Source organism: Panthera pardus, unplaced genomic scaffold, assembly GCF_024362965.1.
Source record: "Panthera pardus isolate Hobbes unplaced genomic scaffold, ASM2436296v1 HiC_scaffold_27, whole genome shotgun sequence".
In the NCBI taxonomy this organism is placed as follows: Eukaryota; Metazoa; Chordata; class Mammalia; order Carnivora; family Felidae; genus Panthera; species Panthera pardus.
In genome coordinates, this window is record NW_026526843.1 from 80,458,138 (window position 1) to 80,482,297 (window position 24,160).

At 46.0% G+C, this 24,160-nt stretch overlaps 1 protein-coding gene across 1 annotated transcript; it reads right to left on the reverse strand.

Moving 5' to 3' along the window:
* Positions 1-21,482: 21,482 nt before the first annotated feature.
* Positions 21,483-22,982, reverse strand: LOC128773782 (EZH inhibitory protein-like). The gene is given in 4 exon segments (XM_053891363.1): positions 21,483-21,682; positions 21,726-21,925; positions 21,927-22,191; positions 22,400-22,982. Coding segments are annotated over 4 exon segments (1,248 nt in total).
* Between the last annotated feature and the right edge of the window lie 1,178 nt (positions 22,983-24,160).

Below are 24,160 nucleotides of genomic sequence, written 5' to 3' on the forward strand. Positions count from 1 at the left end.
TTTAGAATTCACCAAGGAAAAAGTGTGGGCCCAGGCCACAAATATAGAACTGTTCAGGTTATCTGTTTTTCTGCGTGAGATTTGGTAGTTAGTGTCTTTCAAGGAATCTGGCCATTTCCTCTAATGGGTCAAATTTGCAGGCACAGAATTGCCAATGGTCTTCCTTTATTATCCTTTCAGTGCCCACAAGATCAGCAGTGATGTCCATTCTTTCCATTCAGATATCGGTAAGTTGTTGTCTTCTCTCTCTCTCTCTCTCTCTCTCTCTCTCTCTCTCTCTCCTTGGCCTCTTTTATTAGTCTTTTCAAAGAACAAGCGTTTGGTGTCACTGATTTTCACATTGTTTTTCCTGCTTTCAATTTCATTGTTTTCTGCTTTGATTTTTATGATGTATTTCCTTCTGTTTACTTTAGGCTTAAGTAGGCCTCTTTTCCGACCTTCCTAAGGTTATTGATTTTAGATTGTTGTTCTTCTCCAGTATGTGCATGGATGCTCTAAATTTCATTTCCCTCTAAGGAACGCTATTGCTGTATCACGATAATTTGGTAAGTTTTATTTTCATTTTAATTTAGTTCAGAATGTCTTTAAGTTTCTCCAGAGTCACCTCCTTTCATCCATGTGTTGATTCCAAGTTTTTTTTTGTTTTCTTTCAAAACATAGGCTGCTTATCCGTGTACTTTTTTGTTGTTGATTTCTAGCTTAATTCCATTGTGGATTGAGAACCTACTTTGTGTGACTCCTATTCCTTTATGTTTGTAAAGGTGTGTTTTCTGTCCTCACATATGGTCTATCTTTGTGAATGTTCCCCATGAGCTTGAGAGGCTATGGATTCCAGTGTTGTTGAATGGAGTGTTCTATACAAGTCAGGTAGATTGAGTTGATGGATAATGCCATTTGGGTTATCGATATCTTTTGAACATCTGTTTGACTGCCTGCTTGATTTGTCAATTAATGACAGAGGGGTGTTGAAATCTCCCACTGCAATCAAGGATTTGTGTATTTCTCCTTGAACTTTTATCAGGTTTTGCCTCCTATGTTTTGACGCTGTTTAACGTTGTTGTTAGGGGCTTACGCACTTAGGATTGTTATGTCCTCTAGGAGAAATGACTCCTTGATCATTTTGGAATACCCCTCTTTCTCCCTGGCAGTTTTCCTTGTTCTGATGTCTGCTTTGTCTGAAATTAATGTAGCTCCTGCATCTTGCTTTGGATTAGTGTTAGCAGGGTAAACACTATTTTCCTATGCCTTTACCGTTAAGTTATCTGAGTCTTTGTGTTGAGTGTGAGGTTCTTGTAGGCAACTTACTGTTGGGTCTTTTCTTTTGTCCACTCTGAAAGTCTCTGTCTTTAATGGGTGTACTTAGGCCATTCTCATTTAGAGTGATTACTGATATAATCGGATTGATATTTGTATCTGTTTTCTAATCACTGCATTTGTGCTTTGTTTCTCTGTGCCCCTCTGTTTCTGCCTTGTTTGGATTTACCAGTGCTTTTTATAGGGTTCTGTTATCCCCTCTTTTAGCATATTGCTGATACTGCTTTTCAAATCGTTTTCAGTGGTTGCCCTAGAGTTTACAGTATACACTTTTAATAAGCTAAGTGCACCTTCAAATAACGCTATGCATTAGTGGTGGCAGGTACCTTCTAACAGAGTATTCCTAATTCCTCCCTCCCATTGCTTGCGATATTCCTATCCATGCACCATGATCACTCAGTACATTGTGCTATCCTGTTTCAGAGAACAGTCATCTTTTAGATGACACAAGAATAAGCATAAAAAATGTTATTTTATCTCCAGTTTACTTCATGAGCCTCTTCCTTTCTTTAGGTAGACCCACGATTCCGACCCATATTATTCTCCTTCTGCCTGAAGAACGTCTCTTAACCTTGTGAGGCAGGTTTCCTGGAGACGGAGTTGCTCAACTTTTTGTTTGTTTGTTTGTTTGTTTGTTTGTTTGTATAAGAAAGTCTTTGCCTTTTGTTCATATTTTACTGGAAATAGATTTCTAGGTAGGTGGTTTTCCTTTTCATTCAACACCTGAAATATTTCATTTCACTCTACCCATTCTTTGCATGGGTTTTGATGAGAAGTCAGCTGTAATTCTTATTCACATGCCTCTGTAGGTAAGAGGCTTTCCTCCTCTAGTTTGTTCTTTCAACATTTTCTCTTTGTTCTTTGTTTTATACAGTTTGAACCTCACAAGTCTAGATGCGTGTGCCTGTGTGTACTTAGCACATATGCTGCTTGGTATTTACTGAGATTCCTGAATCTATGGTTTGGTGCCTGTCATTTCTTTGGGCAGTTCTTGGGCCTTATTACTTCCAATTTTCCTTCTTCTCTGTCACCTCTATCTTTCCCCCTTTATTGGAATTTGGATTAATATGTCAAACTCTTAGGGGCGCCTGGCTAGCTCAGTCGGTTAAGCGTCCAGCTCTGGGTTTTGGCTCAGGTCATGATCTCATGATCCCACTCTCCTTGAGTTCCAGCCCCACAGCTGGCTCTGGGCTGACAGTGCGGAGCCTGCTTGGTATTCTCTCTCTGCCCTTCCCTTGCTTGCTCTCTCACACACACTCTCTCTTTCAAAATAAATAAATGAACTTTAAAAAAAATGTGTCAGACTCTTTCCAATTTCACATGGCAGGATGTTCAGTTATGTTTTTTTTTTCTTTTTCTGTTTTTACGTCTTAGCATTTCCGTTTGAAAACGTTTTATTGACCTATGACCTACCTTCAAGCTCACTGATTCTTTTCCCCATCGTGCTGAGTCTACTGACAAGCCCTCATTTCTGTCACTGTGTTTTTATTTTCTAGTATTCCCTCTTAATTCTTTCTCAGAATTTCCATCTCTCTGCTTACATTACCCATCGGCTTTTGCATGTTGCCTATTTTTCCATCAGAGCCCTTGACAAATTAAATCCTAGTTATTTTAAATTCCCCGTTTGACAATTCCAACATGTGTGTCATATCAGAGACTGGCTCTGATGCTTGCTTTGTCTCTTCATTCTCTTAAATTTTGTCATGCTTTGCAATTTTTTGTTGAAAGCCAGACGTGTTCTTCTGGGTAATAGGACCTGATGTCAATAGGCATTTAGTGTGAATATTTGTGTTAATCTGGCTAGGAACAAGGCTGTGTTTTATATTTGCTGTAGCTATAAGTGCTAGAAGCTTCCAGTTCCTCCAGTGTCCTTCTGTTGGTCCCCTCTCTTGAATTTGGTCTTCCCAAATCACTTCTGCTCACAGAGAATCTGTGGTTTTGCAGTGCTTTCAAGCTATAATCCATGGTTATTTCTCGGGAACCCCACTGATGTGGTAGTAAGGTGCGGGGAAAGGGAGGTGAGTCTATAGCTTCATGATTAAATCTCTTGTCTTTTAGTGGGGCTGTGTCTCTGGGCTGCAGCCTTCACAGGTGTTTCTCCAGTGGTATTACCTTCTCTCATGCCCTCTAGCCTTTCCCTGGCTGCCGGATTCTCAAGTTAGTTCCTGGAAAGCTTGACCCCCTATTAGCTGTTCTGTTTCCCTTAGGTGAGACAGGAAGCAAGGAGAGGGGGTCTGTGTGGGAGGGATACCCATCCTCTGCCTAGGATGAAGCTCTAGCAAAGTCTTTTCCCTGGAGAGTAGGCCTTTGTCATGGAGAAGACCCTGGGGATATTTTGGCAATGATTAGTCTTCCTGTCTCCCAGCCAGACACACTAGGGCACCTTTCTTGGAACTTCACCGTGAAAATCCATTCCCTAGAGTGAAAGACCATGAACATGTGGCTGGCCCCTAAGACTTCAGGGGCTGGAGTGGGGGTGGGGGCAGGGCAGAGATGTGGTAGGGGAAGCAGATTCTCACTGTCCTGCTAGTCCATACTCCACTTCAAGCAATTCAACTTATTTACCATTTAAGCACCCTTACCAGTTCATGACTGCAGAGGATTCTGATCCAGGAAAGCAGATCTCAGTGTTGACACTCTGAATTCAACACTCTCTCAAGATTTGATGTGGTGGTTTGCCCTGCCACCTCAGTTCTCAGATGAGTTGAAAAATTAGGTTGATTCAGCTTTTCCAGTGCTTACTTGTTTTAAGGAGGGATTAGTGATTTCTACCCTGTTTTGTATGTTGGAGCTGAAACCAGAAGTCTCATTTGTGGCCATTTTTGAAACATAGCACAGTCATTATAAGCCTCTGACTTGCAAATATCATGGTAAGTACCAAGAGAAGCAGATGCAAGTTGAAAGTAGTGGTCTTAGAGAGCCAGTAGGAAAAGTGCGGTATTTGTGGTGGGAAGAGTGATGGGGAACAGGGTGAGGGAGGTGTGGAGGGGTTGGATTTAGAATCAAGTGATTTCTGCTTTCACTCGATACTAGTATTAATTTAACCTTTCAAATCTCTCTGTGTGCACACACGCGCGTGTGTGCACTTGTGTTTTGAGAAAATTACAAAATAGGTGATGCATTTTATGTAGAAATAGTCTATAGAAATTTTGCATTAGAAGAACACAAGGAAATTCTTGTATTTATATGGCATGATTTCAAGAAGGTTGAATAAATAGACACCTCCAAGTATGTATAATTCTTAAAACCACATCCCTTGCTAGTTGATGGCAGCGGTCACTATTTGTTAACTAATATGCATGTATTACTCATGATCACAACAGGTTTGCACACTAATTGGCTGGGGTAATAATGTGAAAATTGTCCTGTCCTAACTCGTGGGGAAGCAATGAAAGAGGGGGGACTATAGTCTCATTTCACAAACAAAGAAACTAAGGCTAGAAGAGATTAAGTAACTTGCTGAAAACTCGTACACTAAGTAAGTCATGGATCTTGGACCACAGTGTCCCAAGTCTGTCTGATATCAGCAATGATGTCCTGTGTGGAATACTTCTCTGCCTATCCCAGAATGCACATTTTGGAAGAGTCACGGCTTTATCAGAAAAATGGTGCTATTGTTTTCAGCTAGGTTTGGGAGCCAAATTTTCCTGAGACAAGTACAAGGAGATATGAATACCATCATCCAGTTCTCTTCAGAAATCACAAATTCCTAAGCCTTACTAAATTGGTTTAGAAGCTAGAAACAAAGATAGAAATCTTCCAAATGTATTTAATGAAGAGAGCCTAAACCCTGACTCCCAAACCTGGAAAAGACGGTACATGTACACAAGCCCACAGACCCATGTACACACACAAGCATGGGTGTACACACACAAATATGGATGCATTTCAGTTAGGAGCATAGATTTAATGTTTTTATCCATCAATTTCAAGTATGTAGACTTTATTGGTATATAGAAAATCTATCACATCCTGGTAGTTTCCCTTGTGAGGAGAGGCTGGTGTAATATTGAGAAATATTTTAGTATTTTCATAATCCATCACATCAACAGGCCAAAGGAGAAAAACACCTATCATCTGAAATGCTGGGGGAGGGGGGGGGAACTCAAGAAATTCAGTCCATCTCTGACCATCTATGGTCTTTCTTAGGTCTTGTTTACTTGATCTGTCTTCAGCTGCGAAAATTACGTTAAAAGCCTTTACTACTGCCCATCCACAATCCCGTAACTGAAACCCTTGGGACCGGATGTTTCAGAATTCATATGCCATACTTTACATAAGAACCATAGTGGGGTCCAGAATAGCACTGGTGAATCTAACAAAACAATATTTCTGCAGAGAAACACAAATATTCATACCAAGAAGGATAAATAAAGACTAAAAACAGCCTCCTGTCAGTTCAGGTCATGTTTCATGTGCATATGAGACAGGAAAAATAACTCTGGCTTTCATAGCCTTTGAGATTTTAGACTTTCAATAAGGGATTTTGATTCAGAAGCGTGTTTCCATCCATTCTTTTTGCATTTTATACATGTATCCCCCGCCCCCCCCCCCACCGGCCTCTGTTTCTGGTAGATTTTCTTTTATTGAACATACAGAGAGAAAAGAACACAAATCATACATCACAGCAATTTGATGACGTTTCACGAAGTGAGTACATGCATGGACCCACCACCAAGATCAAGATCTCTACAACAATCTCTACAACATTACTGGTGCCTCAGAAATCTATACTACATCCTTATTTAGTCATTACACCTGACAGTTTAACCACTCTTCTGACCTATGCCACCATAAGGGTGGTGGTGGTGGTGGCCATGGTGGCCTGTTTTTAAACTTTCTACAAATGCAAATATCAGTCATGTGCCTTTTTATGCCTGGCTTCCTGTGCTCAGTGTTCTGATATTGAGATCTCCTCATGTTGCACGTAGGGATATTTGCTAGTTTCATATCTGTATGGTATCCTATGCTATAAATGTACCACACTGTATTTGTTCATTCAGCTGTTGATAGGATGTTCAGATTGTTTCCACTTCATGACTATCCTCAAAATAATGATGCTGCGGATGTTTTCATTCATGTGTTTTAGAGAACATGTTTGCATTTCGGTTTGATATATACATGGATTGTGCGGTAGCCAGAATTCCATGATGGTGCCCAGTGACCCTTGTCTTTGCACAAGGATGGAACCTATGGACACAATGAGATCTCACTCTCATGATTATGTTAAATTATATAGCAAAATGGATTGTGCAGATATAATTAAGGTCACAGATCAGTTGACCTTAAGATAGGAGATTGTTCGGGGTGGGCCAGACCTAATCAGGGTAACACTAACAAGGGCCTAAGCCCCTCCTAAAAGAGAGATTCGAGGCCTGAGAGAGTACTTGCAGGGAGCCACTTGGTGAGGCACTGCAGGCAGCCTCTAGGAGAGGAGTGCTGTCCCCAGGTGACAGCCAACGAGGGAACGGGGCCTCAATCCTCCAGCAGCCTGTTACTAAATTTGGCTGACAACATGGATGTGTTTGGAAGAGACTCTTCTGGAGAACCTCCAGAAAGGGACACAGCAAGTCCACCGCTATCACACCCTGTGAGACTCTGAGCAGGGAAGCCAGTCACACTGGGCACAGACTTCTGCACAACTGTGGGCTAATAAACAGGGGTGGTTTTAAGCTGTTAAGAAGGCAGTTTATTTTATTTTTTTTTCCACACCAAGAGAAAGCTAATATAGACTTTGGTACCTGAATGCGGAGTGCTGCCATTGCAAACAGCTAAAAATGCAGGCGTGGCTTTGGAACCGGGCAGTGGGCAAAGGCTGGGGGAGTTTTGAGGTGCATGCCAGGGAAAGCCTAAGTCGCCTTAAACAAAGCCCTGATTGCCTCAGACAGACTGTTAGTAGAAATGAACTTTAAGGACATGGCTGGTGAGGGCTATATCAGAATGAAGTGAGGGACATGTTATTGGAAACTGGAAGAAGGGGGATCCCTGCTATGTAGTGGCAGAAAGCTTAACACGATTGTTGCCTGTGGTTATGTGGAAAGAAGAAAATATAAATGACAATCTTGGACATATGGCTAAGGAGAGGTTGGAGGCAGCAGGATTTGGGTAGCATAATAGAAAAAAACAAAAACAAAAACAAAAAACCTAGATTGCCTTGTGCGGAGTGTTAGTGCAGATCTGGAAATTAAAAACCAAGGAGTATTCCAGGCTTTGAAGCTTTATCAAAGAATTCTGGCTGTTGTTCTCCCAGCTGGATTTCCAAACTGCTTTGGGACTCTAACTCCTTTCTGCCTTCCTATACCCCGCCCCACCTTTTCAGACCAGAATGTTCTAGCTGTTACCCTATTCCCCATCCCACCATTGTGTGTTGGGGAAGATAGCTTGTCACTTTAGTGCCACCAGTCCCCAGTTGGAGAGTGATGGTGCCCCAGGACTTGTACTGCATGGGTTACACCCAGGAACCTCATCCATACCTGATTTAGATGAGTAGGATGATGAGATTCTGGACTCTGAGCTGTGCAATTTTGATGAGCTCTTGGACTTGAGCTGTTGCCATAATACCATGAGAAATTTCGAGACTTAGTAGGATGGGGTGAATGCATTTTGTATGTAGGACAGACTGGATCACTAGGGGCCAGAGGGCATACTGTGGTAGGGAAAATTCTAAGATGACTCCTAATGACCTCAACCTTGTATAATCCCCTCCCGTTCAGTGTAAGAGGAGCCCACGAATATGATTGTGGGGAAATAGGTTCTACTTACATAAATGGGTTAGAAAAAAGCTTGGGGCAGAAAGCCGCCACCACAGGGTGAAATCACCCGAGGTTAGCTATGGAGATACTGTAATGGGATCATGAGTATCTTGTTATATCACCTGCAGGAAATTACTTTCCATCTGGCACCAATATGCTAATGTACCTTGATCACAAACACCACTTGCCTTCCAGACCCTTTGTTTCTTACACAAGTTAACGATTGCTATCTGAATGTTTTCTTCACGTTCACCACATGGGTAATATCTTGCGAGCCTAATAAATACGGATATGAAACCCCTGTTCAGAGCTCTTGTCTCCTCCCGGACATTAGCCTCTCTTGTATTTGATTCTGTGTCCACTCTCTTTCTGGACAAGAGAGAACACCAGATTCACAGTCTGCGGCATACGATCTGTTACCACTCCTGTGATTATGTTACATTACATGGGAAAAGAGATTTTGCAGATGTATTGAGGTCCCAAATCAGCGAGCCTTCACGTAAGGAGGTCACCCTGGGTAGGCCAGGCCTAATCAGGTGAACCCTTGAATGGGGCCCCTCCTGAGAAGCTCAAGCATGAGAGGGTAATGGAGGGGTCCATGGAACCCTGGAAAGAACTGCGGGCAGCCTCTAGGGGCTGGGAGTGGGACTGAATTCTGCCAATAACCCAAATGAGCTTTGAAGTGGACTTCTCAGAGCCTCCACAAAGAAACACAGCCTGCCCAACACCTGATTTCACCCTGTGGTACACTGAGGAGAAAACAAAGGCAGGCCACACATGGACTGCTGACCTACAGGACTGTGAGCTAATAAATAGACATTGTTTTTAAGTTGTTGAGTTTATGGTACTTTGTTATGCAGGAATAGACCATTAATACAGACGGTATTGCTGGGTTATAGAGAACGTACATGTTAAGCTTTAATAGATAGTGCCAAATGGTCTTCCGAAGAGGTGGTACCAATTTACATTTCCACCAGCATTGGAGAGTTCCTTCATATCCTCACCAACCCTTGATATTGTTAGTTGTCTTGGCTATTCTGGTAGGTGTTTCCTGATACCTCACTGGGATTTTAATGTGCATATCCCTGGTGACCGAGGATGAATGGCTTTTTATTTGCTCATCGGTCAGTTAGTTGGATGTCCTGTTTTGCAAAGGTCCTGTTCAAATATTGTGCCAAGTTTTCATTGCGTTGTCCTTTTTTCCTTCTGGATTTTAGGAGGTACAGTATTATATTCTGTACATGAGACATCCGTGGGATATGTGTGTTGCAGACCCCTTTCTCCCATTCTGAGGTTTATCTTTTGAGTCTCTAAATGTGTCTTTTGATGAACGGAAGTCCTTATTCTGATGAAGTCCAAAGTATCGATGTTTCCCTTTATCGTTAGTGCTTTTCGTGTGTGTTTCCAAGATCTTTGCTTATCTCAGAGTCATAAAGATTTTGTTCATATGTGATTTTCAATAAGTTTAAACTTCTGAAATTAATTTTTGTGTATGGCATAAGTTAGGGGACAAAGTTAATATTTCTCCCCCAATGGGTGGTTATCCAATTAGTCTAGCTCCACTTTTGTTTTGTTTTTTTAAAAAAAAGACTGTCCTCCCCTCAGAGCACTGTAGTGGCACAACTGTTGTCAATGTGGTGACTGTGCTTCGTGAGTCTGTTCATGGACCCTTCTCTTTGTTCCTTTGGTCTGTTTGTCTATTCTTGTACTTATACCACACACTCTTAATTATTATAGCTGTGGGAAATAAGTTGATGAATTCTGTACGCTTGCACCAATGGGTTAACAAGGCTTAGGGCGGAAAGCCACCTCCACAGATGAAAGCGTCCCAGAACAGTTAGAGACGAAAAGCTGCTACAGGGTGAAAGTTCCCAAGGTTAGCTAGTGAAAAGGGTGCCTTGTTAGCCTTGAGGCAGCATGCTCCAGTAATCTTGAACTTTGGAGATAACAGCTACTTGGCTGTATCGCCCACAGAGAAACACTATCCATCCGGCATCTGGCGCCAATAGATCATTGTGCTTTAATCTCAACTTCTAATGCCACTCATCCCCCCAAACCCTTTGCGTCTTACACACACCAATTAATGGTCGCTATCTTATTGTTTTCTTCTGCACATTCACCACGTGTGTAAAACCTTGAGAGCTCAATAAATAGATGAGACAAAACCCCTGTTCAGGGGGGCTCTTGTCTCCTCCCAGACATTGGCCTCTCTCGTATTCAATTCTGTGTCTGCTTTCTTGCTGGACAAGAGAGAACTCAGACTCAAAGTCTGCAACATATAGTGTCATAGCTGCTCTTGCTATCTGGCTGTAAAAGTCCTGAAAAGTCTTGTTTTGGGTGGCCTTGGCTGTTCTTGGATCTTTGTTATCCATATATAATTTAGAAGCAGCTTGCCAATTTCCATTTTCAAAAAAAAAAAAAAAAAAAAAAGAAACTGCTGGGAATTTGATTAGGATCGTGTTGAATCCCTCGATCATTTTCACAAGAATTCTCTCTTCAATTCACTTTCATACTATTGTCTTCCGATAAGTAGACATGACATATCTCTGATTTATGTAAGCCAGCCATCTTTAATTGCTCTCAGAAATGCTATGTGTGGGCAGAGGTCTTGGGACTCCTTTGTTAGATTTGTTCCTAGGTGTGTGTTCTTTTCTGATGCCATAATAGATGGCACTTAAATAATGTTTTCTCCTTGTAATTCTAATGCTAGTGTATATAGAAATCCAATTGAATTTTGTAATATTGACCATCTATCCAGCAATCATGCTAAATCATTTATTAATTATAATATCAGATATATACACTTTTTTTTGAGATTTTTTAATGTAAACCTTCTGTTGTGTCCCTTTTCTTTCTTTAAGAGCTGAGAAAACTTACCCCAGAGATGCCAAGTGGACATGCATCTCATTGATATGGGGAATATCGACTGGGGAATGCCCATTCCTAAACCAGTCACTGGAAGGGTAATGAGATTTACTGTGACCAGGTCAGTCCAGCACACTCCCCTGTATAATCAGATACACTGTGTTGTGGGGCACAGTTTTTCTGTATTTTAACCACATATATAATACTTGGAAATGAAACCTTTGATCAGGAAGGTGAAAATCAGGGGATTAACGATGATGGATTGATATTGGTGGACTATCCCTCCCCCACAAATGAGCTGAAATTACATTTCTTAAGGTACATCTTTTCTTAAGCAAAGACTAATATGGTTAATATTCAAAAAACCATTTTGTCCATTGTGAAGGAAGAATTAACTCCTAAAATGAAGTGGTTTAATTCATATATACCCTTCTGGTGATTACAGGGTACAGAATTATCATAGAAAATTTAACACATACACATACCAAACTTTTAACAATAGTTATTGATCACTGACAGGATAGACTGTGATTTAAATTTTGTTTTAAACTTTTCCAAATTCTCTAAATACCCCACCACAGGGTCTGCCAACCTGCACACTTACTGACATTTAGACCAGATAATTGTTTGTTGTAAGAGGCTGCCTCGTGCATTCAGGGATTTTAAGCAGCATCCCTAGCTTTGATCCACTGGAAAGCAGTAGCATCTCCCCTTGCCCCCTGGTATCACAAACAAAAATGTCCCCAAATGTTGTCAAGTGCCCCCTGGATGAGCACCATTACTCTATAGTAAATGAGACTTTAATATACATAGAATTCCAGGTATATATAAAGGGAGCTAGGTAGTTAGATGTAAACATATACCAGTATATTCAGTGCATAATTTTTATTTGGCCAAACATAGCCATTTCTAATAGCATTAAAAGTTCTTTAAAAACCATCCCATAAACTCTATGTAAGTTTATTCTGTGGACATTCAGTATCCTGCCAGAAATTTACATTTTTCAAATACATACATACACACATACATACATACATACATACATACATACATACAAAATAACCACTTCTGATCAAATAACATTGTGGTTTTATATATGCATATTTCTTCAGAATCAATGCCTAGAAGAGGAATTGTAGCATCAAATGGATTTCATGTTTACATATGTCTAGTCAAATTTCCATCTGGCAAGGTGCTCTGAATGTAAAACCCCATCCGGTTGCATACGAGAGAGCCTGGTTTCTTACAACAGCTTAAGTCATAATTAAACACTAAAAATTAGTTGCTTTCCAAAATGCAAATATCTGTATTTTTCTGAATGCAGTGGTAATCTATGCTCATTGAAAACATCCAGAATATAAAAGTAGGAGGCAAACAAAACTTATTCTTCCAGAATTATTTCCCCCATGAGAATCACTGATTCCCACTGTGTCCCCAATTCCAAGAAGCGGCACCACCGTCCACCCAGATACTATGGCCAAAATCTATAGAGTCATCACTGATTGCTGTCCTTCCCTCATGATCTCACGGTCATTCAAGTTTTCCCAGCTGAGGCCTCAGACGATGACATCGTAGATCAGAGGGGAGCCATCTGCCCTCTGCCCTGTCTGAATTCTAACTCTACAACAGGATGCCTGAGCGTGATCAAATGGTCATTGTTCCAGGATGCTGAGTTATGGAGTGGTAGAGGACCAGAACGCATTCTGTTCACTTATTCTTCATCTAAGCACATCCTCTATTTCACCAGTACTTCACTTTCCATATTCCATTCCATTTTTATTTCTAGTCGCTGTCTATTCCATCCTTCCTAACTCTGTAGTCTATATTTCATTCCAAGTTTCAATTCCATTTGTTTCTATTCCATCCTGGTACTTTTAAATCTATAGTACAAATTTCATAGTCCACTGATTTCATGACATTGCATATTCTATTCCATAGGTTTCCTCCTATTTAATATTCTATTTCACTGTATATTCCACTCCATTCCTTTTTTCACATAACAGTACTTGTATATTTTTTTATTCCACATGCCATCAGATATTTATTTCCATTCCCCTTTCCATTTTCCCTTTATATTCCATTCAATTTACATCCTGTTCAATTTTCCATTCCATATCCTGTTCAAGTCTGTATTCCATCCCCCATTTCATTCCAGTTTCCACTGCAATTAGTCTCCACTTCATCCCGTTCTACATTCTATTTCAAATCCATTTTCCATTCCATATTATTTAACACTCCAAATACCATTCCATTCTGTTTTGCATTGTGGTTCACTCCAGTTGCTCATCCAGCCCAGTAAGCAAGCATCCCATTCCATTGGGCCGAAATTGTTATAACAGTGACTTTCAGGAGACCATCTTGCTAATATTTTAATCAAAGAATTACAAATGTGTACGGCCTGTGCCAAGAACTTCCTCATCTGGGAGTTTATCCATAGCAAGGACACGACTGAGGATATGAACAATTTTTAGTAAGAAGGATGTGCCTCTCAGTGATGTGTTACAGAGAGTGAGAAGTTGGAAACGATGTGAATGTTGGTTGAGATTGGAATATTTGAAGATGTAAGCCTCTTGTATAAATGGAATATTTTGTACTTAAAAGTGGCCTTGTGGAAGTTTACTCATTGACAGGGAATGAGTGTTTTCTGGACCCCAAATAGCAGGTTACCAAGCAGTATCTATGGATAAGTGATTCCATCTCATCAAATAAAATCAATCATGAAATATGTACTTGTTTACGGATGCATCAGAATTTAGGTGCTGGCTTTCTTACATTTGCCTTTGTGTTTTGTGTACTGAACTTGCAGCCCTTCTGTAATAATGACTAAGACTCTGGGTCTAAATATTGGATTTCAAGCCTGTGCATCAGGACATATTTATATTAAGAGAAACTAGAGAGTAGGACAAATTAATGTATGTTCATCAGTGGATTACTATGCAGCCCATACAAATGTTGATGCATATTTAAAGACAGTAGTATTCTTTTTAAATTTCATTTTATTTTACTTTAGAGACAGCGAGAGAGCATGAGCGCACCAGCAGGGGAGGGGGTGGGGGGCAGAGGGAGAGAGAGAATCTCAAGCAGGCTCCACACCACTCTGGATTATTATTTGAGCCGAAATCCAGAGTGGACACTTGGAGCACCTGGGTGGCACACTCCCTTAAGCACCTGGCACTTGGTTGCATCGCAGGTCATGATCTCCCGGCTGGTGAGTTTGATCCCTCCGCACTGTCAGTGCAGAGCTTGCTTAGGAGTCTCTCTCCCTCCCTCTGCTCTTCTCCCGCACTCGCTCGCTCACTCGTTCTCAAAAATACATACACTTTCTTAAAAAAAAAAAAAAAAAAAAAAAAAAAAAAAAAGTCCGACGTTCAATCGATGAGCCAAGCCACCCAGGCACCCCCAGGACACTTTCGTCCTTAATCCCAGGCAACCCCAGTCTGTGTTCAGGGGACAAGGCCAGGAGATGCATCCTACTGGAAAATTCTAAATCCCCCTCTGGTGTGTGGCAGCAGTGCTGAACACCCCGAGCCCAGGCACTGTGTGGGTTCTATCACTTTCGTTGCCTTCAGCCCGCTCTCCAACCCTACAGCCCACGAGAGCCCTGGGGAACGAGGGCAGGGCGGGGGCGGGGGGGGGGGGGGTCATTCAGATGCCTGGAGGAGTTGCGGGACTGCTGCTTCTGGAGTCACACATGGGCCCAGTGTCCTGACAGAGTCCAGGAGGACGCCCGGCTCAGGGGAATCTCCTGTTGGCCAGTTTGGTGTTTCTTTCAAGCCACTGCTTGAAAGTTTCACTACCAGAGTGGCGCTGACAAGCTACACTGATTTGGGGGTGACTCAAAGTGTTTATACAGAGAACATCGCTGTCCCAGTCCCCTCACTCGAAACGCACACCCACACCCACACCAACGCGTAGGAGTCCAGGCATAGATGGGGAATTCACATCCGGGTCCCGGCAGCAGCGGACCCCAGAACCGCTGAGCACACCCTCAGGTTTGGCGCCAGATGGAGCCAGGTTGGCTCGCTCCCCTAGGACGAGAGCCACGTGATACGAGCCAACCAATCAGAAGCGGAGCTCTGACCTGGGCCGGCCTACCATCCTCACTCCTTCAGCGGGAGCTCTGGCTAGAAGGTGTCTCAGACCAATGCTCTTGCGTCTCTGAGAGAGAATCTGGCATGATGGTCACCCCATCGTCCAAGGAGAAGGCACAGAAGCAACAGCAGGGTGAGATGGCCCGCAGGGCCCAAGACGAGATCACCCCTGCCCCTGGAGATGCCCGCGGGAACGGCAACCCTGATCCCGGTGCCTCAGCCCCCTCAGTCTCGAGCGACCTGTCTCCGTTGGGTGGTGGCGCCCCACACGGCGTTCCTGGCTGCCTTGGGAGCCATTTTGAGCACCGGCGAGGATCTGGGGCTGCCCCCCGCGGGCCATGAGGGAGCGTGCCGACCTCCAGGGCGGCCGCAGTCCCCACGCAGAGCTGAGGCGTGTGGTGCCCCAAACGGGGCAGGGTCCTCGGGCCAGGGTCTCCAGACCTCACATGCGGGTGGTGTGGCCGCCATGGGGTGAGCCACGTGGGGCTCTGGCCAGGCCGGACCATGAGCCCAGCGAACTGCTGTGGGAGGGAGCAGCCCGGGGGGAACAGCCGTGGGAGGCAGCAGCCTGGCCGCGAGGCGGCTACCCAGGCTCAGAAGCCTCCGCGGCAGCGCTGTTTCCTGGGCTTCCCAGGCCTCAGTGCCCCGTGTCCTTGCCTCCATTTTCTCCAGGGTCTCAGCCTAGCGGTCGCCGCCGTTCTCGGGCTTCTTCGTGGGGTCACGAATCCCAGCCGGCTCCTGCCCTCCGGAGTCAGGCCAGAGCAGCAGGCCCAGCTCTCCGCAGTCAAGCAGCCAGGCCAGGCCCTGCCGTCCACGACCTCGCCACCCCCGCCAGGCATTGACCAGCTCAGCCATGAATCTGAGCAAGGCTCTGCTTGCCGCCGGGGCCGCCGCCGCCGCCGCCGCCGCCGCAGCAGCGGCAGCAGCCCCTGCGGCCGCCGCCTTCGTCATGGTGCATCCAAGCCAGGCCCTGCCCCTCGAAGCCGCACAGCTCCGTGGTACCCGGCATCTTTTGGCTGCACCACGCCGCCACGCCCTGTCCCTCGGAGCTACACTACGCCGCCACGCCCTCCTTGCCTCAGTCAAGCAGATGGGCCAGGCCCTGCCCTCCAAAGCTATGCCCCTCCGCCTGGCCTTGCTCCCCATAGCCATAGCCATGTGTCCGGGTCCGGCCCTGCTCTTGGCAACAGTGCATCCGCACAAAGCCCTGCTCGCCGCTGTCGCCGCCACACCACCCCGCCGGGCCCCGCTCTTCGTGGCCCCGCAACTAGGCCTGGCCGGGGTCCCCTCAGGCCTGCCACCGCGCCAGGACTGGCTCTCAGCAGCCCCGCGTCCCATCTGGCTCACGTTCGCTGCAGCAGTGCATCCTGTCGAGGCCCTGTTCCTCAAGGCAGGGCTGCTGGGCCAAGCCCTGCCCTCGAAATCCAGGTCTCCCCTCCAGGCCCTAAGCTACGCAGCCGGGCAGCCGGTCCAGGCCCTGCTCTCCAGAGCCATGCCTCCATTCTGGGCCCTGTCTTCCGGAGCCATGTTACTCAGCAAAGATCAGCCCTTCACAGCCTCCCTTCTGTCTGGGCCGGCCGCCCAGAGTCCTTCTCCCCCTAGGTTTGCCTTAAGAAGGCTCATCTTCCAGAGCAGCTCCAACTCTCCTGATCCCGAGGCCCTGCGTTTTCCCTCCCAGCCTGGTCATGCCAACCACCCAAGTTCCTCCTCACCATCCTGTCTTGGCACCTTCTCTTCTCTCTTCCCTAGGCGATGTAGTGAGAGCTTCTCCTCCTCCTCCCCTGTGTCTTGGGGCCTGAGCCCCTGCTCCTCCCCCGCCGGGTGTCCTGTCCTGATCTCCCCTTTTTCCCACCGTGGATTTTGTGACCTCGGCTCCATTTCCACCCCTAGCCCTGCTAGCATTAGGCGTGCATTGCTGCCGGCGCTTGATGCCCTAAACCCAGTCTCTCCACAGGCTGAATTAGGGAGCATGCCTTACCCTCCTACACCTCCTGTGTAGTGTGACCCTCCCGGAGCATCCTCGTAAGACCCGAAAAAGGAGCACAGGCCCACCCACTGTGCTGAATGGGCTGCCTGCTCCGTAGTTACCTGTGAGGTTTCCAAGAGTTTTATGAGCCAGCAACCAATGTCATGAGTTTTGAAAATTCCTCTCCCCAAGACTCCACCACCCAGCACTTAACCTGCTGTTGCCCCTTGTTTCCATGGCTCCTTGTCCCTCAAAAGGGCCTGCCTTTCCACCTATGTTGAGATTCCCCTTTTCCAGGGTTGTCACTTGTACAATGAATTTTTGATGAATAAAATTAAAACGTTGGCTTGCTTGCCTTTTTTTTTTTTTTTTTTTAGTGGACTATGGGTTTTGATCTGGGTAAAAAAAAAAAGTTGCAAATTCTGTGTTACAGTTGAAGCCAAGGTAATCAGTACAGTAGCTGTCCTTTTGGTAGATAAGTGGAGTAAAATATTATCCTAGGAGTCATTTTACCTGAGTTTGAAGTGGAGGTCTGTCCAGGAAGTTCCCAGGAGGTACTGTTATGTGCTTTTAGCATAAGCATTAGTACTGGTGTAAGAATAGGGAGTACCTTGATGGGAATTAAGGCATGCAGTTGTTACGATGAGCACTGGGTGTTGTATGTAAGTGTTGAATCACTAAATTGTACATCTGAAACTAATACTGTATGTTAACTGACTGGGATTTAAATACAAATCTTTAAAAAATTGGGGGCACCTTTTAACCCAAGACGGCTAGAGAAATGGACAGGTGGTGGCAATATCCTGGGTCAGGAAAGAGGCAGTGCACGATCTGGAAGCAAGACTCATGATCAGGAAGCGGGGTGGGGTTCAGACCTTTCTAGAGGAAGAAATAGTTTGTGTGTTGGGAACAGGGGTTCCTGCAGTTGGGGAAGGGGCGGGGAATGGGGTGCTGAGTTGGTGATTTAAAGTTAATGACTGATACAGGAATGGTCAGATATTGGGTGAAAATTGTGTTAGTGAACAGCCCCATTGTGAAAAAAAAATTGTTACTTTGTGGGCAGGTATATGAAGTTGAAAGTTTGTGTGTGTGTAGACATATTTAGAGAGAAAAATATGGATATACCCAATCCTATGAGCAGGGTATATATCTGGTTCTCTGATATATATCTGTTATATAACTGATGATTTGGTCCTATCTTCTATACTCCCTGTTTTCCACCTTGACCCTATGACTACTGTGATGGGACTCAAGTCAGCTGCTTTCAAAATGTTAAGTTATGGAAACATGGTAGGAAACCACATTAAAATGAATATGGTGAAAAAAATCTATAAACCAAACCAATAAAAGGAACTCATTCTGCCTCCTTTCCCATGTTTCCCACAAGGTTGGTCCCGGAAAGAGGTTTGGGGTCAGTTTTTGTACACATTTCACCTTGCAGGGGGTCCTATATAGTCTCATGTCTTCAAATATCACCTTAAGCTTGTGAATCCCAAATTTGTGTCTGTTCCCTTCTTTGTACACCAGTCGCGTATATATGTCTATTGACTTTTCCCTTTGAGGTGTCTGATAGGCATGTTAAACTTCAGTCATGAGTGCTGTTTATTAGAAATATAATGGTAGCCACACATGTAATTTACAATTTATTTAGAAAGTCATGGAAATAAAAAGGCTATTACTATTGACTGTCAAATGACAAAACTGAATTTAGTAATGAGTTTGATGTCCTTTATTAAAGGGAAAACAATAAATACCTGGGTGAGTACAGTACCTCACAAGCAGTAGAGCACTCTTCCTATGGAATTTTGGGCTAGAGCAGGTTTTATAATGTTAGAACGGGTAATGTGGAAACAGAGCATGATTGGCCAGGAGGTAAGGGATTTCCTTATAAGACTAGCAGGTCCTATTTTCTAAGATAAGGTAAGCCAGCTAACACTGAGTTGGAGGATTTGTGATTGGTGTATAAAGTTTTCCTTGACAGGTTTTTCCCATAAGTGCAGGCTCAGGTTTGGATTTGTGACATGGGTCAGGCCACTGGTGCAGCCTCTATTTTGTGGGTCCTGATATACAAATTATCAACTGCAAGTTGCCTTTATGCATTACAGGGCACGCAGACATAACACGTAAAAATTATGGTATGCTTATATCTGTTAAGTACTGTTGTATGATTCAGACATAATCTGTAGAACATTAAGCAGGTATTCATTTTTGTGCACATTTTACAGATGAGGGAATTGTGTAAAAGAGAATACGTAAAATATAAAGGAAAATCGCAAAGGGTCGTGGACTCTCGCAACCCTTTGCAGGGTTATAAACCTTCTTTGCAGAGTAAAACTGCATGATGCGCCCCTGCAAAGAGTCCTTCTGTTATGAGGAATGATAGGGGTTTTTTTTGTTTTTGTTTTTTTGTCTGTTTTTTTTTTTTTTTTTTTTTTGGATTGTGTCAAAATAGTCTCAAACTTTGTATAGATGGTGCAAAACTCTGGCTCAGCAATATTAACTCAAAGGCACATGTGAAGATGATCATAGCAAGAGGTTATAATTTATTGTGCAGGGAAGGTTAATGCTCATAGAATCAAGAGCAAGGCATTTAGAAAATAGCAACATTACATGTCTCTGCCTGGGACTTTCTGCACCCCTTGTAGTACAGTGGAAAGATGTAGCTTCCCTTTGTGTCCCTTTGTCTAAGGGTGTCTCATCCCCACAAACAGAACTGGAAAGGGGAAGTGAAAGGCTCATCTCAGGGTCCTGCATCACTCATGGCTGGCCTGACCTTTTTCTTCAGCGTTCCATTATAATGAGTATACAGGAAATATCATGTCTTCTGGAGACTTTCCTTGGGAGTTACTTGCAGATTACTATGTAGTACAGGGCTGGCTTCATGGCATCCGACCAGTGGAGTTGCACAGGGTCCTGATTGGTTAATGTGCTGTTGCCATCTTCAGATTCTTTTATTTTAATTTTTGTTAGAAGGCGTGTGCATGTGTGAGTGGAGGAGAAGGGCACAAGGAAAGAGAGAGAATCTTAGGCTCCATGCTTAGCACAGAGCCCCACACAAGGCCTGATTCCACAACCCTGGGATCATATCCTGAGCCAAAATCAAGAGTCGGCTGCTCAACTGAGGCACCCAGGTGCCCCACCATCCTGAGATTCTTGATTTGTCAACAAGGGGTATCACATTTTCATTTTTAATTGGACCTCCCAAATATGTATTTTATTCTAATACTATATTTAGTATATATATTATATAGTAAATATAAAGGTTAAATATATTATATATTAGGAGTATATACATTATATTAGTATATACATTATATTAATATTAATACATATTAGTGTATATACATTAGTATATATACTAATATACTATATAGTATATGTATTTATAATATATATTAATATATACTAATATATTTAACCTTTATATTTAGTATATTCAATATTCGACTTCATATACCTGCCCACAAACTAAGTAACAATTTTTTTTTCACAATGGGGCTGTTCACTAACACAATTTTCACCCAATATCTGACCATTCCTGTATCAGTCATTAACTTTAAATCACCAACTCAGCACCCCATTCCCCGCCCCTTCCCCAACTGCAGGAACCCCTGTTCCCAACACACAAACTATTTCTTCCTCTAGAAAGGTCTGAACCCCACCCCGCTTCCTGATCATGAGTCTTGCTTCCAGATCGTGCACTGCCTCTTTCCTGACCCAGGATATTGCCACCACCTGTCCATTTCTCTAGCCGTCTTGGGTTAAAAGGTGCCCCCAATTTTTTAAAGATTTGTATTTAAATCCCAGTCAGTTAACATACAGTATTAGTTTCAGATGTACAATTTAGTGATTCAACACTTACATACAACACCCAGTGCTCATCGTAACAACTGCATGCCTTAATTCCCATCAAGGTACTCCCTATTCTTACACCAGTACTAATGCTTATGCTAAAAGCACATAACAGTACCTCCTGGGAACTTCCTGGACAGACCTCCACTTCAAACTCAGGTAAAATGACTCCTAGGATAAATATTTTACTCCACTTATCTACCAAAAGGACAGCTACTGTACTGATTACCTTGGCTTCAACTGTAACACAGAATTTGCAACTTTTTTTTTTTACCCAGATCAAAACCCATAGTCCACTAAAAAAAAAAAAAAAAAAAAGGCAAGCAAGCCAACGTTTTAATTTTATTCATCAAAAATTCATTGTACAAGTGACAACCCTGGAAAAGGGGAATCTCAACATAGGTGGAAAGGCAGGCCCTTTTGAGGGACAAGGAGCCATGGAAACAAGGGGCAACAGCAGGTTAAGTGCTGGGTGGTGGAGTCTTGGGGAGAGGAATTTTCAAAACTCATGACATTGGTTGCTGGCTCATAAAACTCTTGGAAACCTCACAGGTAACTACGGAGCAGGCAGCCCATTCAGCACAGTGGGTGGGCCTGTGCTCCTTTTTCCGGGTCTTACGAGGATGCTCCGGGAGGGTCACACTACACAGGAGGTGTAGGAGGGTAAGGCATGCTCCCTAATTCAGCCTGTGGAGAGACTGGGTTTAGGGCATCAAGCGCCGGCAGCAATGCACGCCTAATGCTAGCAGGGCTAGGGGTGGAAATGGAGCCGAGGTCACAAAATCCACGGTGGGAAAAAGGGGAGATCAGGACAGGACACCCCGGCGGGGGAGGAGCAGGGGCTCAGGCCCCAAGACACAGGGGAGGAGGAGGAGAAGCTCTCACTACATCGCCTAGGGAAGAGAGAAGAGAAGGTGCCAAGACAGGATGGTGAGGAGGAACTTGGGTGGTTGGCATGACCAGGCTGGGAGGGAAAACGCAGGGCCTCGGGATCAGGAGAGTTGGAGCTGCTCTGGAAGATGAGCCTTCTTAAGGCAAACCTAGGGGGAGAAGGACTCTGGGCGGCCGGCCCAGACAGAAGGGAGGCTGTGAAGGGCTGATCTTTGCTGAGTAACATGGCTCCGGAAGACAGGGCCCAGAATGGAGGCATGGCTCTGGAGAGCAGGGCCTGGACCGGCTGCCCGGCTGCGTAGCTTAGGGCCTGGAGGGGAGACCTGGATTTCGAGGGCAGGGCTTGGCCCAGCAGCCCTGCCTTGAGGAACAGGGCCTCGACAGGATGCACTGCTGCAGCGAACGTGAGCCAGATGGGACGCGGGGCTGCTGAGAGCCAGTCCCTGGCGCGGTGGCAGGCCTGAGGGGACCCCCGGCCAGGCCTAGTTGCGGGGCCACGAAGAGCGGGGCCCGGCGGGGTGGTGTGGCGGCGACAGCGGCGAGCAGGGCTTTGTGCGGATGCACTGTTGCCAAGAGCAGGGCCGGGACCCGGACACATGGCTATGGCTATGGGGAGCAAGGCCAGGCGGAGGGGCATAGCTTTGGAGGGCAGGGCCTGGCCCATCTGCTTGACTGAGGCAAGGAGGGCGTGGCGGCGTAGTGTAGCTCCGAGGGACAGGGCGTGGCGGCGTGGTGCAGCCAAAAGATGCCGGGTACCACGGAGCTGTGCGGCTTCGAGGGGCAGGGCCTGGCTTGGATGCACCATGACGAAGGCGGCGGCCGCAGGGGCTGCTGCCGCTGCTGCGGCGGCGGCGGCGGCGGCGGCGGCCCCCGGCGGCAAGCAGAGCCTTGCTCAGATTCATGGCTGAGCTGGTCAATGCCTGGCGGGGTGGCGAGGTCGTGGACGGCAGGGCCTGGCCTGGCTGCTTGACTGCGGAGAGCTGGGCCTGCTGCTCTGGCCTGACTCCGGAGGGCAGGAGCCGGCTGGGATTCGTGACCCCACGAAGAAGCCCGAGAACGGCGGCGACCGCTAGGCTGAGACCCTGGAGAAAATGGAGGCAAGGACACGGGGCACTGAGGCCTGGGAAGCCCAGGAAACAGCGCTGCCAGCGGAGGCTTCTGAGCCTGGGTAGCCGCCTCGCGGCCAGGCTGCTGCCTCCCACGGCTGTTCCCCCCGGGCTGCTCCCTCCCACAGCAGTTCGCTGGGCTCATGGTCCGGCCTGGCCAGAGCCCCACGTGGCTCACCCCCATGGCGGCCACACCACCCGCATGTGAGGTCTGGAGACCCTGGCCCCGAGGACCCTGCCCCCGTTTGGGGCACCACACGCCTCAGCTCTGCGTGGGGACTGCGGCCGCCCTGGAGGTCGGCACGCTCCCTCATGGCCCGCGGGGGGCAGCCCCAGATCCTCGCCGGTGCTCAAAATGGCTCCCAAGGCAGCCAGGAACGCCGTGTGGGGCGCCACCACCCAACGGAGACAGGTCGCTCGAGACTGAGGGGGCTGAGGCACCGGGATCAGGGTTGCCGTTCCCCGCGGGCATCTCCAGGGGCAGGGGTGATCTCGTCTTGGGCCCTGCGGGGCCATCTCACCCTGCTGTTGCTTCTGTGCCTTCTCCTTGGACGATGGGGTGACCATCATGCCAGATTCTCTCTCAGAGACGCAAGAGCATTGGTCTGAGACACCTTCTAGCCAGAGCTCCCGCTGAAGGAGTGAGGATGTAGGCCGGCCCAGGTCAGAGCTCCGCTTCTGATTGGTTGGCTCGTATCACGTGGCTCTCGTCCTAGGGGAGCGAGCCAACCTGGCTCCATCTGGCGCCAAACCTGAGGGTGTGCTCAGCGGTTCTGGGGTCCGCTGCTGCCGGGACCCCGGATGTGAATTCCCCATCTATGCCTGGACTCCTACGCGTTGGTGTGGGTGTGGGTGTGCGTTTCGAGTGAGGGGACTGGGACAGCGATGTTCTCTGTATAAACACTTTGAGTCACCCCCAAATCAGTGTAGCTTGTCAGCGCCACTCTGGTAGTGAAACTTTCAAGCAGTGGCTTGAAAGAAACACCAAACTGGCCAACAGGAGATTCCCCTGAGCCGGGCGTCCTCCTGGACTCTGTCAGGACACTGGGCCCATGTGTGACTCCAGAAGCAGCAGTCCCGCAACTCCTCCAGGCATCTGAATGACCCCCCCCCCCCGCCCCCCCGCCCTGCCCTCGTTCCCCCAGGGCTCTCGTGGGCTGTAGGGTTGGAGAGCGGGCTGAAGGCAACGAAAGTGATAGAACCCACACAGTGCCTGGGCTCGGGGTGTTCAGCACTGCTGCCACACACCAGAGGGGGATTTAGAATTTTCCAGTAGGATGCATCTCCTGGCCTTGTCCCCTGAACACAGACTGGGGTTGCCTG